The sequence below is a fragment of the Callionymus lyra genome, chromosome 8 (assembly GCF_982586985.1).
Source record: "Callionymus lyra chromosome 8, fCalLyr1.hap1.1, whole genome shotgun sequence".
NCBI lineage: Eukaryota > Metazoa > Chordata > Actinopteri > Syngnathiformes > Callionymidae > Callionymus > Callionymus lyra.
Window position 1 is genome coordinate 6,459,173 of NC_141825.1, and position 12,509 is coordinate 6,471,681.

The 12,509-nt window shown below is 38.5% G+C and overlaps 1 protein-coding gene across 1 annotated transcript; it reads right to left on the reverse strand.

The window, feature by feature from the left end:
- Positions 1-2,493: 2,493 nt before the first annotated feature.
- On the reverse strand, positions 2,494-10,391 carry c25h12orf75 (chromosome 25 C12orf75 homolog). Its single transcript, XM_087797333.1, has 5 exons — positions 10,052-10,391; positions 5,917-5,941; positions 4,619-4,654; positions 4,395-4,474; positions 2,494-3,048 (listed from the first exon to the last, which is right to left on the reverse strand). Exons 1-5 carry the CDS (start codon positions 10,092-10,094, stop codon positions 3,044-3,046), a joined length of 189 nt encoding a protein of 62 aa, XP_087653459.1. The 5' UTR covers positions 10,095-10,391; the 3' UTR covers positions 2,494-3,043.
- Between the last annotated feature and the right edge of the window lie 2,118 nt (positions 10,392-12,509).

The window sequence follows — 12,509 nt, forward strand, 5'->3', positions numbered from 1 at the left end:
ATTAATACGTCATAATGGACTCTCGTAACCTCTCGTTCGCCCAGATTTCAGAGCAACTTTATAAAGTAATAAGTTGAAAACATGGTCATGATGAGGGACTTACTGTGTCTTGGAGAGAAGAACATTTACTACATGTCAGGAGAGTTGATCATTAGTTGATCTTTAAATGTGAATTTAAAAATAAAAGTTGAATTTTTCTTCCACAATTGTTTCTGAAGAACATGACCACAAATGTGTTCTGGTCTCTGGAGGTCCAGATCTGACCATCACAGATCTCTGGTTGGCGTCCAGGGAGGAACAGACGGAGGAAATGCCAGACTGGACTGATGGAGATAAAGGCAGCAGCTGCTCAGATGATGAGATTAAAGACGTGGGATTCATCACGTAGCACGACAGTGTCTGGAGAGAAGAGAGAGATGGTTAATCGTCTCTGGAATATCTCACCAGACCTCTGATCTCCACGCGCTTCATGGTCAGCAGAAGGTTTGATTGACTTATTTGAATTCATTAATCTCAAACCTCACAAAATGTAATGTAATACCGCCATCTGCCTGAGGGAGGCGCTTCTGCTGCGATACAAACAATAACGTATATTTTCTTACACAGGAAAAAAAGAATTCAATATTATTTGGAGAAAACATAATCAATAGGTTTTGCTTACGTTTATTTAAAACAAATCAGGGTTTTCTTTTTAAAATATATAATTAAACAATAATGTGAATTTATGATGGATTAACTTTTAACGTTAAATATTGATTCTAATGACATTCAAACTTCAAGAAACATCTTAAGACATTCTTATTTGAGCTTTTCTCTGATTTTCCGGGACTCCTGTGTTTGTCTTATGTGTCTTAATCTTTTAAATTATATATTTTAACTGTGTATTGTTTTTTATTGTTAAAGCGCTTCATTTTTAATATTATTATTATTACAATTATTTGTATATATTATTATTGTTTATATATATATATATATATATGTCAACTGAAAAGTATCCACACAAACATAAATTGTTTAACTGCAAATGTTCTTTTATTCAATGTTGTCCATCGAGAATGACAAGTTGATCGTTTTTGCTTCTTAGTTTCGAAACAAAACAATAAAGAAACAAAATCTGACGACAAAGTTAAAAAAAAACAAAAAAAAAACATTCAAAACAGAAAACGTCGACCAGTAAAAGAGTCTGCGTCGGACGAGAAGGTTTTGTTCCATCTGTGTTTGTCCTTGTTTGGTCGTGAAAGATCCCGTCGTCATGTGATGTCACCAAGAAGGGAAGGTGGTCATAATGTTCCGGTCGAGCCCTTGATATCACATATCACTGAAGATTTATCTAAAACTCAAGGTCAGCGTTTTCTTACATTCACGTCAGTAAACAGCAATAACTTTTATGATATATATATATTGACGAATTTAACAATGTGTGTCAGGAATCTTTATTACACATTAAAATAAATTAAAGAATAACTGTTTAATTTTCAACATTTATAATAACTTTGTGTGTTAAACTTTTTTTCTTGTTAAGATTTCAATTGTTCAAATAACATTTTAAAATCTTCCAAAAAACTTGTTACACATGTTGTTTATTGTATTAGTTAAACCTCTTTTTTATCTGGCAAAACATTATTAAACTTCCACTCGTAAATATAGCTTTTCATATTAGCATCACAGAGCTAAGCGCTAAAGCTACGTAGCTTCTTGGTGTTGGCTAACTGCTTCAAAATAAACTGGCTTTTAATAAAAACAATTTAACAGGTTTTTACACAAATAACACTATTTAAGCGATTAAGTAATAAAGTATTTAATTATATACGTGTTTTCCAAAGTCTAAATGAGCCTTGAACATGTTATATAAACACTGGTTAGCAACAAGTAGCTTTGTTAGCTTAAACATGTCAATCAATTTAAATAATGAAAAAGCTAGTTTTATTGCACTTGTAGCTGTTATTGATGTTATTATTGATGATGTGTGAAGATAAACGCTTAACAATTTAAGATAATAAATGTGGAATAAGATGAAAAAAGTCGAATTTAAACCAAAAATATTAATGAATTTAAGTGTCAAATTGTTTTTCAGATTTCACAGGATTGTGTTTGAAACCAAAAGGAACAATTAAAAATAATAATAATATGATTAAGTAAAAATTCTGAGGTTAAAAACATTAAATAAAATGTGTAAAACGTTACTTAAAGCTAAAATGTTCATGTTATAATAAATAAAGAAAGGAAAGGAATTGTGGTGAAAATTAAATGATTGAAGGAGAAATGAAAAGAGGAAAATAAATAAGTTTTACGTAAGTAAGTAAGTTATAAAAAAAACAATTAATTAAAGTGTAAATTGTGCAAAAATAACGATTTTAGTATTTTTTATGCTAAATGAAAATCTAAAATATTTAAAGGGATTTTCTATTATGTATTTATATTTTTTATGCTTTTTAATGTACATCATAAAATATTATTATATTTGAAGTTATATAAGTTTGCACATAATGGTATTGGAAATGACAAAATCAAGTTAAATCAATTATTAACTATGATTAACATGTTCAATCAGTTTCAGATTTAAAACTAAGAAAATTAATATTAATAAAAAATAATTCACTAAAAGCAGAGGAATATAAGGTTAGTGGAAAAATTTGTCAAGTTCTACAAATGTTTTAATCGAAAGAACAATACAAAGTGAATTTTTAAACAAACTGATTTTGCTTTGATTTTTGATTTTTCTAATGTTAAAATCCAGATATAATCACCGTGAACACAGTGAGATGCAACAAAAAGAATCAAATTTTAAACGTGGGTGAAATAATGGTTTTACAGTTCCTCTTTTTTTAGAGTTAACATTTTTGACAAAATAGGAAATGTTGCCCTTTAGTTCTGTGCAGACCAGAAGCCAGTCGTGAGTCTCAACATGTCTTGCATGAGTCACGGACGGTAGAGGAAGCTTTGCTGGTCATTGTTTCTCCTCGTCGGCTGCGATCCACGTCACAACCTGCTGCTGCTCGTGGAGTCGAAGTCGTGCGATGTCTTTGTGCTTTCGAAGCAGGTGCTAATCTGACGAGAGGAGAAAATGAAAGAGCGATGAGCGATTGAGAACAAGAGTGAGCACAAGTCGAATAAAAGGAGGGATGAGTCATCACTTGATGCAAGAAAAAAGAAGGAAGAAATTTGAACACATTTTGTTCCTGAGTGGTTACAATTTTTATTTATTTTCATTTGAAACTCCTCCAATATTTGGATAACATTGAGTGATGCATGAAAATAAAAGGACAGAATAACTTTAAAAAAAAAAGAGTCATTTTTAATTAAAATATTACTTTAACTTTTTTATGTAATTTCAGAAATATTAGAGGATGAGTGTCACATTGAGAGGGTTTTTATTTAATCTATTTCGAACTTGCGTTAGCTACAGCAAGTGTTAGCACCAGCTAGTTTTTTCACCAGCTAGCATTAGCAATTTCTGGTGTTGTCACCAGCTAGTGTTAGCAACAGCTAGTGTTAGCACCAGTTGGCATTAGCAATGTCTGGTGTTATCACCAGCTAGCGTGATCATCAGCTAGTGTTATCATTAGCTATTGTTAGCACTATATAGCCTTATCATCAGCTCAGCTGGTGTTAGCAACAGTTAGTGTTAGCACCAGCTACCTATATAACCAGCTAGCATTACCACTAGCTAGCTTCATCACCAACTACTGTTAAACCCAGCTAGCGTTAGCACCAGGTGGCATTATCACCGGCTAGCACCATCTAATGTAGGCACCATCTAGCATTAGCACAAGCTTATGTTTGCACCAGCTAGCTTAAGCGCCAGATAATGTTTGCGCCTGCTAGCATAAGCACAACCTAATATTTGCACCTGCTAGCATTTAGCACCGGCTAATGTTTGCACCAGCTAGCTGAAGCACCAACTAATATTTGCGCCTGCTAGCATTTAGCACCGGCTAATTTTTGAACCAGCTTGCATTAGCACTAGCTAATGTTTGCGCCAGCTAGCATTAGCTCTAGAAAATGTTTGCGACAGCTAGCTGAAGCACCAGCTAATATTTGCACCTGCTAGCATTTTGCACCGGCTAATGTTTGCACCAGCTAGCATAAGCACCAGCTAATGTTTACACCAGCTAGCCTAAGCGCCAGCTAATGTTTGCGCCTGCTAGCATAAGCACAAGCTAATGTTTGCACCAGCTAGTATCAGCACCAGCTTATGTTTGCACCCGCTAGCTTTTGCGCCACTTAATATTTGCGCCTACTAGCGCTTTTGAGTAGCTGCTAAGTTAAGTTAGCTAGTTCAGAAGATTCTGTGAATTAAAAAATAATAGTACCTGACATTGTTTAAAATCACTGCTTGAATTATAAATAAAAGTATATTTCTTAACATGCTAACATTAGAATTTTGTGTTCACCTTTAGTGGTTGACTTGGACTGACTGGTGGCGACGCCCGACAGGTCGGTGGGTATACCAACGTACACGCCTCCGTAGTTCCTGTGAGGAAGAAACGCTGCGTCAGTTGCTCTGAAATCATAGGATTACGATTGAGATTCTTCTCTGTACGACTCTTTGAGATCTTTTAAAGAAATCTTTCAAACATGGCCGCCGTGATGGATGATCATGAGCATCAACTTGTACCTTCGCTTCTCATCGTCTGCTGCCAGATCTTCTGCCCTGATGGAGAAACAAGTTTCAATGTTGAGGTTTAGTGTGTTGTCTTTGTGAGATTTTTTGTGTGTAATTGTGTTTGTGTGCGTAATTGTTTTTTCTAGTGTTTGTATATTAATATCGTGCGTTACCATGTGTGTATATGTGCCCATATCTTGTCTTCCATTTTTGTGTGTGTCTGTGATTTTGTGTGTGTAATTGTGTTTGTGTGTGCGTAATTGTAATTAAAAGTATTTGTGTATAAATATTGTACCATGTGTGTAAATGTGCACGTAGGAGATTGTTTATGCTTATGTGCGTGTGTATTTAATGTGTGTGGGTGAAGGAGAGAATGTGCACGTAACCCAGTGTGTGTATGTGTGTGTCAGTGTCTGTGATTGTGTGTGTGTGTTTATGTGTGTAATTTTATGTATAATGCTGTGTATGTGTGTGTCTGTGATTTTGTGTGTGTGTTTATGTGTGTAATTCTAATCCTGTGCATGTGTGACAGATAGTGTGTTTTTGTCTGCGAGATTGTGTGTGTGTAATAGTGTTTGTGTATGTCAGTTATTGTGTGTGTGTAATTGTTTTTTTCTAGTGTTTGTATATTAATATCGTGTGTTACCATGTGTGTATATGTGCGTGTAGGAGATTGTGTATGCTTATGTGTGTGTGTTTTTAATGTGTGTGGGTGAAAAAGAGATTGTGCACGTAACCATCTGTGTGTATGGGAGGGATTGTGTGTGTGTCTGTGTTTACGTGTGTTATTGTAATCCTTTGTGTGTGTGAAAGATAGTGAGTTTTTGTCTGTGTGATTTTGTGTGTGTTTATGTGTGTAATTCTATATGTAATCATGTGTGTGTGTGACAGATAGTGCTTGAGTTTTTTAGAGTGTGTGTATTATTTTGTGTGTGTAACCATGTGTAACTATGTGTGTATATGTGCGCCTAAGATATTGTGTATGCTGATGTGTGTGTGTGTATGTTTGAAGGCTTTAATGTGTGTGTGTGTGTGTGTGTCTGCACGTGCATGTGTTGGTGTGCTGTGTGCGAGATTGTTAGTGTGTGTGTTATTTTGTCTGTGTATGTACACGCACATTCAGTGTGTGTGTTTGTGTGTTTCTGCTGTGTAGCTCTGATTATCTGTGGCGACAGTGTTTGCTGCTCTCAGCTCTCATGAGTCCTGACTTTATCTTATCTGTGTCTCAACACACACGTGGATACACACACACACACACATGCACACAAACACATACACGTGTTGAATGATGACAAACAAACAAAACTCACACGTCCTTGGATGCGTCTGCTGGACCTGGAACAGAGAAAATGTTTTTTTTCACATAAAGAATGTCCTATTCAACTGGTAACTCATAACAACAAATGCAAACATATACAAACACACAAAACAAAAGTTCTATTTTGTTGTCACCTTGTTGTTGTTCTTCACCTTTGTTTGTTCGTGATCGACTGAACCATTTGATATTTACTTTTAGTTATGAACACAATTTCTTTTTTCTGCCATATTTTTACTAATAAAATAAAATATAATTAATGGAATTTGGTATTTTAAAGGGATTTGTGTTGTTTATGAAAAAGTTTTGTCTCCATTTCAGTGGCAAGAAACAGAAAATTGTAGTTCACATGAAGTTTTATCACTTTTTAATTGTTGTATTTATATGTTCATGAATATAAATGATAATATTTCATGTGTTTCTTCTTATTCTGTGAATATACAGGTGTTGCTTCTTTTGTTATTTAAATCTTAAACCGCTAACTTTATGTTTTAATGTATTATTCCATTTTTCCATGTATAACATTTTCTTTAAAATATTAATTAGATTAACTTCATTGTCTTTCTTTAAGTTGAGGTAAACAAATAAAAATGTGAGTAAAGACATGATTTGTTGATGAATTAAAAATATGTTTATAGTTTCACTGCTTTCTTTTTTTTTTTTTAAAAGAAACATTTATTGCTTGACCTTTCATCTCTTTTATAAAATACATTTGTAAAATTAACTTCATTTTCTTGACATTAAAGATCCAAAAATGAATCTTGACCTCATTCGTTGCCTCGTGTGTCCAATTTGTCGTTCCGCTCGGAGGGGGTTTCAGAACACAGCTGGTGAACTCCTGACTCTGGGGTCACGCTCAGAACCAGCACAACAGAAGCGGCGACCTCGGACGTGAAAGTGGGACAGTGAAGGTCTTCAGCGACGACCCTCGGCTCGACAGACTCTCATTCAGACCCTCCACAAAAGCTCTTTCACATCCCAGCGACGCATCATGTGACTCCACTTTCCTTCGTTCACGTCAAGATTCAGTTCGACGGTTGATGTGAAGCAAGTCTGTCTGTTGTTTGTCATGTTGAGTAACAAGAGTTGAACAGAAGACGAAACAAGGAGAGAAACGTGGGAACATGGAGGAGAGAAGCGAGGGAACAATGACGAGAGAAGGGAGGGAACGTGGAGGAGAGAAGCGAGGGAACATGGAGGAGAGAAGCGAGGGAACATTGAGGAGAGAAGGGAGGGAATGTGGAGGAGACAAGCGAGGGAACATGGAGGAGAAAAATGAAGGAACATGTTGGAGAGAAGCTAGGGAACATGGACGAGAGAAGTGAGGGAGCATGTTGGAGAGAAGCTAGGGAACAAGGAGGTGAGAAGTGAGGGAACATTTAGGAGAGAAGAGACTAAACATGGAGGAAAGAAGCGAGGGAACATGTTGGAGAGAAGCAAGGGAACTTGGAGAAGAGATGCGAGGGAACATGGAATAGAGAAGCAAGGGAACATGAAGGAGAGAAGCGAGGGAACAAAGAGGAGAGAAGCGAGGGAACATGAAGGAGAGAAGCGAGGGAACATGTTGGAGAGAAGCGAGGGAACATGGAGAAGAGAAGCGAGAGAACATGGAGGAGAGAAGCAAGGGAACATGGAGGAGAGAAGCAAGGGAACATGGAGGAGAGAAGCAAGGGAACATGAAGGAGAGAAGTGAGGGAACATGGTGGAGAGAAGTGAGGGAACATTTAGAAGAGAAGTGAGGGAACATGGATGAAAGAAGCGAGTGCAAATGTTGGAGAGAAGCAAGGGAAAATGGAGGAGAGAAGCAAGGGAACATGAAGGAGAGAAGTGAGGGAACATGGTGGAGAGAAGTGAGGGAACATTTAGAAGAGAAGTGAGGGAACATGGAGGAAAGAAGCGAGGGCAAATGGAGGAGAGAAGCAAGGGAAAATGGAGGAGAGAAGCAAGTGAACATGAAGGAGAGAAGTGAGGGAAAATGGAGGAGAGAAGCGAGGGAACATGGAAGAGAGAAGCAAGGGAACATGGAGGAGAAAAGTGAGGGAACATGGAGGAGAGAAGCGAGGGAACAAGGAGCAGAGAAGTGAGGGAACATGGAGGAGAAAAGTCAGGAAAGATGGAGGAGGAAAGTCAGGGAACATGGAGGAGAAAAGTCAGGGAACATGGAGGACAAAAGTCAAGGAACATGAAGGAGAGAAGTGAGGAAACATGGAGGAGAGAAGTGAGGAAACATGGAGGAGAAAAGTCAGGGAACATGGAGGAGAAAAGTCAGGGAACATGGAGGGGAGAAGTGAGGAAACATGGAGGAAAAAAGTCAGGGAACATGGAGGACAGAAGTGAGGGAACATGGAGGAGAAAATTCAGGGAACATGGAGGAGAGAAGTGAGGAAACATGGAGGAGAAAAGTCAGGGAACATGGAGGAGAGAAGTGAGGAAACATGGAGGAGAGAAGTGAGGGAACATGGAGGAGAGAAGTGAGGAAACATGGAGGAGATAAGTGAGGGAACATGGAGGAGAAAAGTCAGGGAACATGGAGGAGAGAAGTGAGGAAACATTGAGGAGAGAAGTAAGGAAACATGGAGGAGAAAAGTCAGGGAACATGGAGGAGAGAAGTGAGGAAACATGGAGGAGATAAGTGAGGAAACATGGAGGAGAGAAGTGAGGAAACATGGAGGAGAAAAGTCAGGGAACATGGAGGAGAGAAGTGAGGGAACATGGAGGAGAAAAGTCAGGGAACATGGAGGAGAGAAGTGAGGGAACATGGAGGAGAAAAGTCAGGGAACATGGAGGAGAGAATTGATGGACATCATTCGAACCATCACTGATGAAGTGGCTTCAATCAGTCGGACAATTATCTTCAAAGTCGCTACAGGTGGATGAAGATGAAGCTTCTCACAGGAAGCTCGAGTCAGTGAGAATTGCTGGATCCATGGAAACAACATGTTCAGCAACAGAACAAGTTAATAACATCTCCTGTGTTTCAATCAAAAACAAGCAACAGCTCACAGAGGACAAATACATTTTCTGAAGCAGAATCGATCCTAATGTTTCCAAGAGTTTGTGATGTTGTCAAGTTTCTCTGTGAAGGTTAAACAAACAAACAGAGAAAGAAACTTGCTGAGCTGATTTCTGAAGGAAAGAAGCAAGGAAAAATGAAGGAGAGAACAGAGGGAACACAAAGAAGAAAAGCAAGGGAACACGGAGGAGGGAAGTAAGGGAACAGAAAGGAGAGAAGCAAGGGAACATAGAGGAGAGAATCTTGGGAACAAGACGGTGAAAAGCAAGCAAACACAGAGGAAAGCGAGGGAACACAAAGTAGAGAAGAGAAAGAATACAATGAGGGAAACAAGGATGCACAGAGGAGGGAAGTAAGGGAACATATAGGAGAGAATCAAGGGAACATATAGGAGAAAAGTAAGGGAACACAAAGAAAGAAGAGAAAGAATACAATGAGGGAAACAAGGACGCACAGAGGAGGGAAGTAAGGGAACATATAGGAGAGAAGCAAGGGAACACAAAGAAGAAAAGCAAGGGAACACAAAGAAGAAAAGCAAGGGAACACGGAGGATAGCATCGAGGGGCACAATGAGGGAAACAAGGGTGCACAGAGGAGGGAAATAAGGGAACAAAAAGGAGATTACCAAGGAAACACTGAGGAGAGAAGCGAGGGAACAGAGAAAGAGCTACAATTCTGACGCTATGATCCGTCACTTAGACTTTCCAATAGTTTAAGACCCAGAAGTTTTGTCTCCCTAAACCAACAAGAGTCACAAAACAGAGAAAACTATTTTCACTGGTCATTATGGAGCTTTGTCTTTTGGCTCAGCTCTGTCTGATCCATCCGTCCCTTTCCTTCTCTCATCTCGCTTGTTCCATCGTTTCAAAAAGAAGGTCAAACGATGCAAAGGATGATGGGTATTGACCCACGATTACTTCTCTTTCGATCCGTCCATTTAGAGGCGTCTGTGAGGTTCGAGCCCCTCTGGCTCAGCTCTAGAATCTTCGAGAAGATTTCAGCACTTGTCGCGAGGATCCCGAGACCCGGTTCCGTGTGTTGTCCATCATGCAGCACGAAACATGACACACACGTCCTTGTCACATACAACACAACACAATACGAACACAACACTCACCTCCTCCGGAGCTGCCGGCGGTCGAGGAGTTGCCACAACCCATCGTCGCCGCGGCACCGTCAGTGACGAGACTCTCCGCCAGGAGTGGAGCTCGACGAGGGGGGCACTCTCCCGGTCCTGGTCGTGCCTCCCTCCTCCCTCCCCACCTTCAGCCCCCTCGGCCAGGACCCATCTACAGAGACGGAGAGAGAGAGAGTCGGATATTCACTCGCTCACGGAAAGATGCTCCAGCCTCACATGATTTTTTTTTTTCTCCTCCACCCTGACACGGTTACCCGGGCAACCGTCAGTGGTGGTGGGGAGGGAGGGGGTAGGAGGAAGTGGGGGAAACTCAACCAGAATTGAAGCCCCCCCTTTTTTTTATTAAGTGTAACCACAACCTTGTGTGTTGAGATGTGTCTGACAGATATGTCTGACATTCTGACATGTGCGTTTTTTGACTTCACAGTAAAGTGCCGGGTCCGCCCACAGCTCCCACCCGTCGCTCCAGTCACGCTCCGGTCATGTGAGAACACTGGAGCTCATTCTCACGTCCGTCGGCCGGAGCCGTCTCAGGATATGGAAGACGTTTTTCACACTTTTCTCTGCAATATTTAACCCTTTGTCCTGTATATTTACATTTCCTGACACACCTGGACTGTCGTGAGGGTTAAAAGATGGATAGAAAATGTTAAAAAATGATGAGAAAATGTACTTATTGTGACTGTAAACACATGTGAATCTTATAATAGTAACGATTTTTTTTACTTTTTATGTTATTTTGATGGACAAGAAATTAAAGATTCAGCAAAAGGTCACAATAAAATAAATATAAATATCTAATTTCAGAAAAATATGTGACTTTATGTGACAAGATTGTAGATACATTTTGTTTGTGTGACCTATAACGATGTTTAATGTATGTTTTTTTTCAAGAAAATGATAAAATAAAAAAAGATAATTAACATAAATTGAGGATTTAAATAAAAAATCTTCTTTTAATTCCTGTTACAGAAAAATACAATTTATTGGCCCTCGACTTTTATTGTTCAAATATTTTGGCCCCTTGTATGATGGTGTTTAACTTGAGCTCTGAAGATTTTAATGTGTAAGAATAACATTTCCAGAATAAATGCAGTGTGAATGCTGCATCTGTAAACTGAAATACTTAGTATTTTATTAGTATTCAAAGTAAAAATTTGTGGAAATTATAAAATGACGGCATAAAGGAGAAAGACTGAGTAGAAGCAGAATAAGTAAAAGATGTAATAGTAGTAGAATTGGTATTAAAATTAGAAGTAGAATTAGTAGAATATAAGTAGTAAAACTAAATGTAGTCGAAGTAGATGAAGTACTAGTAGTAGAAGTAGAAGTAGTAGAAGTAGTAGTAGAATTGCTAGTAAAGTATAAGTTGTAGCAGTATAATTAGTAGAAGTAGTAGAATAATTATTAGTAGAAGTAGAAGAACTATAAGTAGTAGTAGAAGTACAAGTAGTAGAAGTAGTAGAATAATTAGTAGTAGAAGTAGATGTAGTGTAAGTCGTAGAATAGTTAGAAGTAGAAGTAGAAGTAGTAGAAATAGTAGTATAATTAGTAGTAGAAGTAGTAGTAGCAGTATAATTAGTAGAAGTAGTAGAATAATTAGTAGAATAAGCATATGAAGAAGTAGTACCAGTAGTAGTATTAGTAGTAGTAAGAAGAATGAAGTTTCTAAGGGTGAGTAGATGAAAGTACCTGAAGGTCAAAGTGGTAGGAGTTGAAACATGAGTTGAAATATTTTATCATTCAAGTGAATGAAGAGAAAAGTGGTATAAAAAGAGGAATAGAAGGAAGAGTTGAAGAGATAAAAGAAAGATGGAAGATTTCAGGAACGACCTGAATTGATAACAGTTTGAATAGTAAGAATCGGATACAACTTTGTTTGAACTCTTTCTTCGTTCATCACCATGGCGACTGTGACAAATAAACATCGGAAACGTAGAATTACCGTTTCCTGCCGCCGATGGATCACAGGGGCAGCAGCTCTAGTGAAGAGACCCAGACTCCTGCAGCTTTTTTGAGATGATTGACTGAGAAGCCTTCTTTCTCCGGGTCTGCCCCGGGGCCTCCCCCTTGTTACCCAGACCACCTCACTATCCTGAAAAGATCATTTAAAATGTATTTTTTTATCATGATTTTGCTGAAGACAAGTGTGTTTGAAACGGTGCTTCTTAAACCTCCAGAACTTCAGATCCAAGATGTTGTTTCAGAAGAAGAAGGTTCTAGAGACGCTTCCTCTGATGTCTGACTCATTTCGAACAAATCTTTTTATAGAGCAGCTCACACAATTATCAGCATCTGAGTCTCAACCAATTAACCGAGTGATTCCTCCGAGTCGTGAAGACCTGCCAGGACTTGTTAGATGAATCAAGGCCAGTAAGACTTTGACGAGGGTGAACGAGTACAAGTACAAGTACCAGAGCAGGAGTCGAGCATCTTC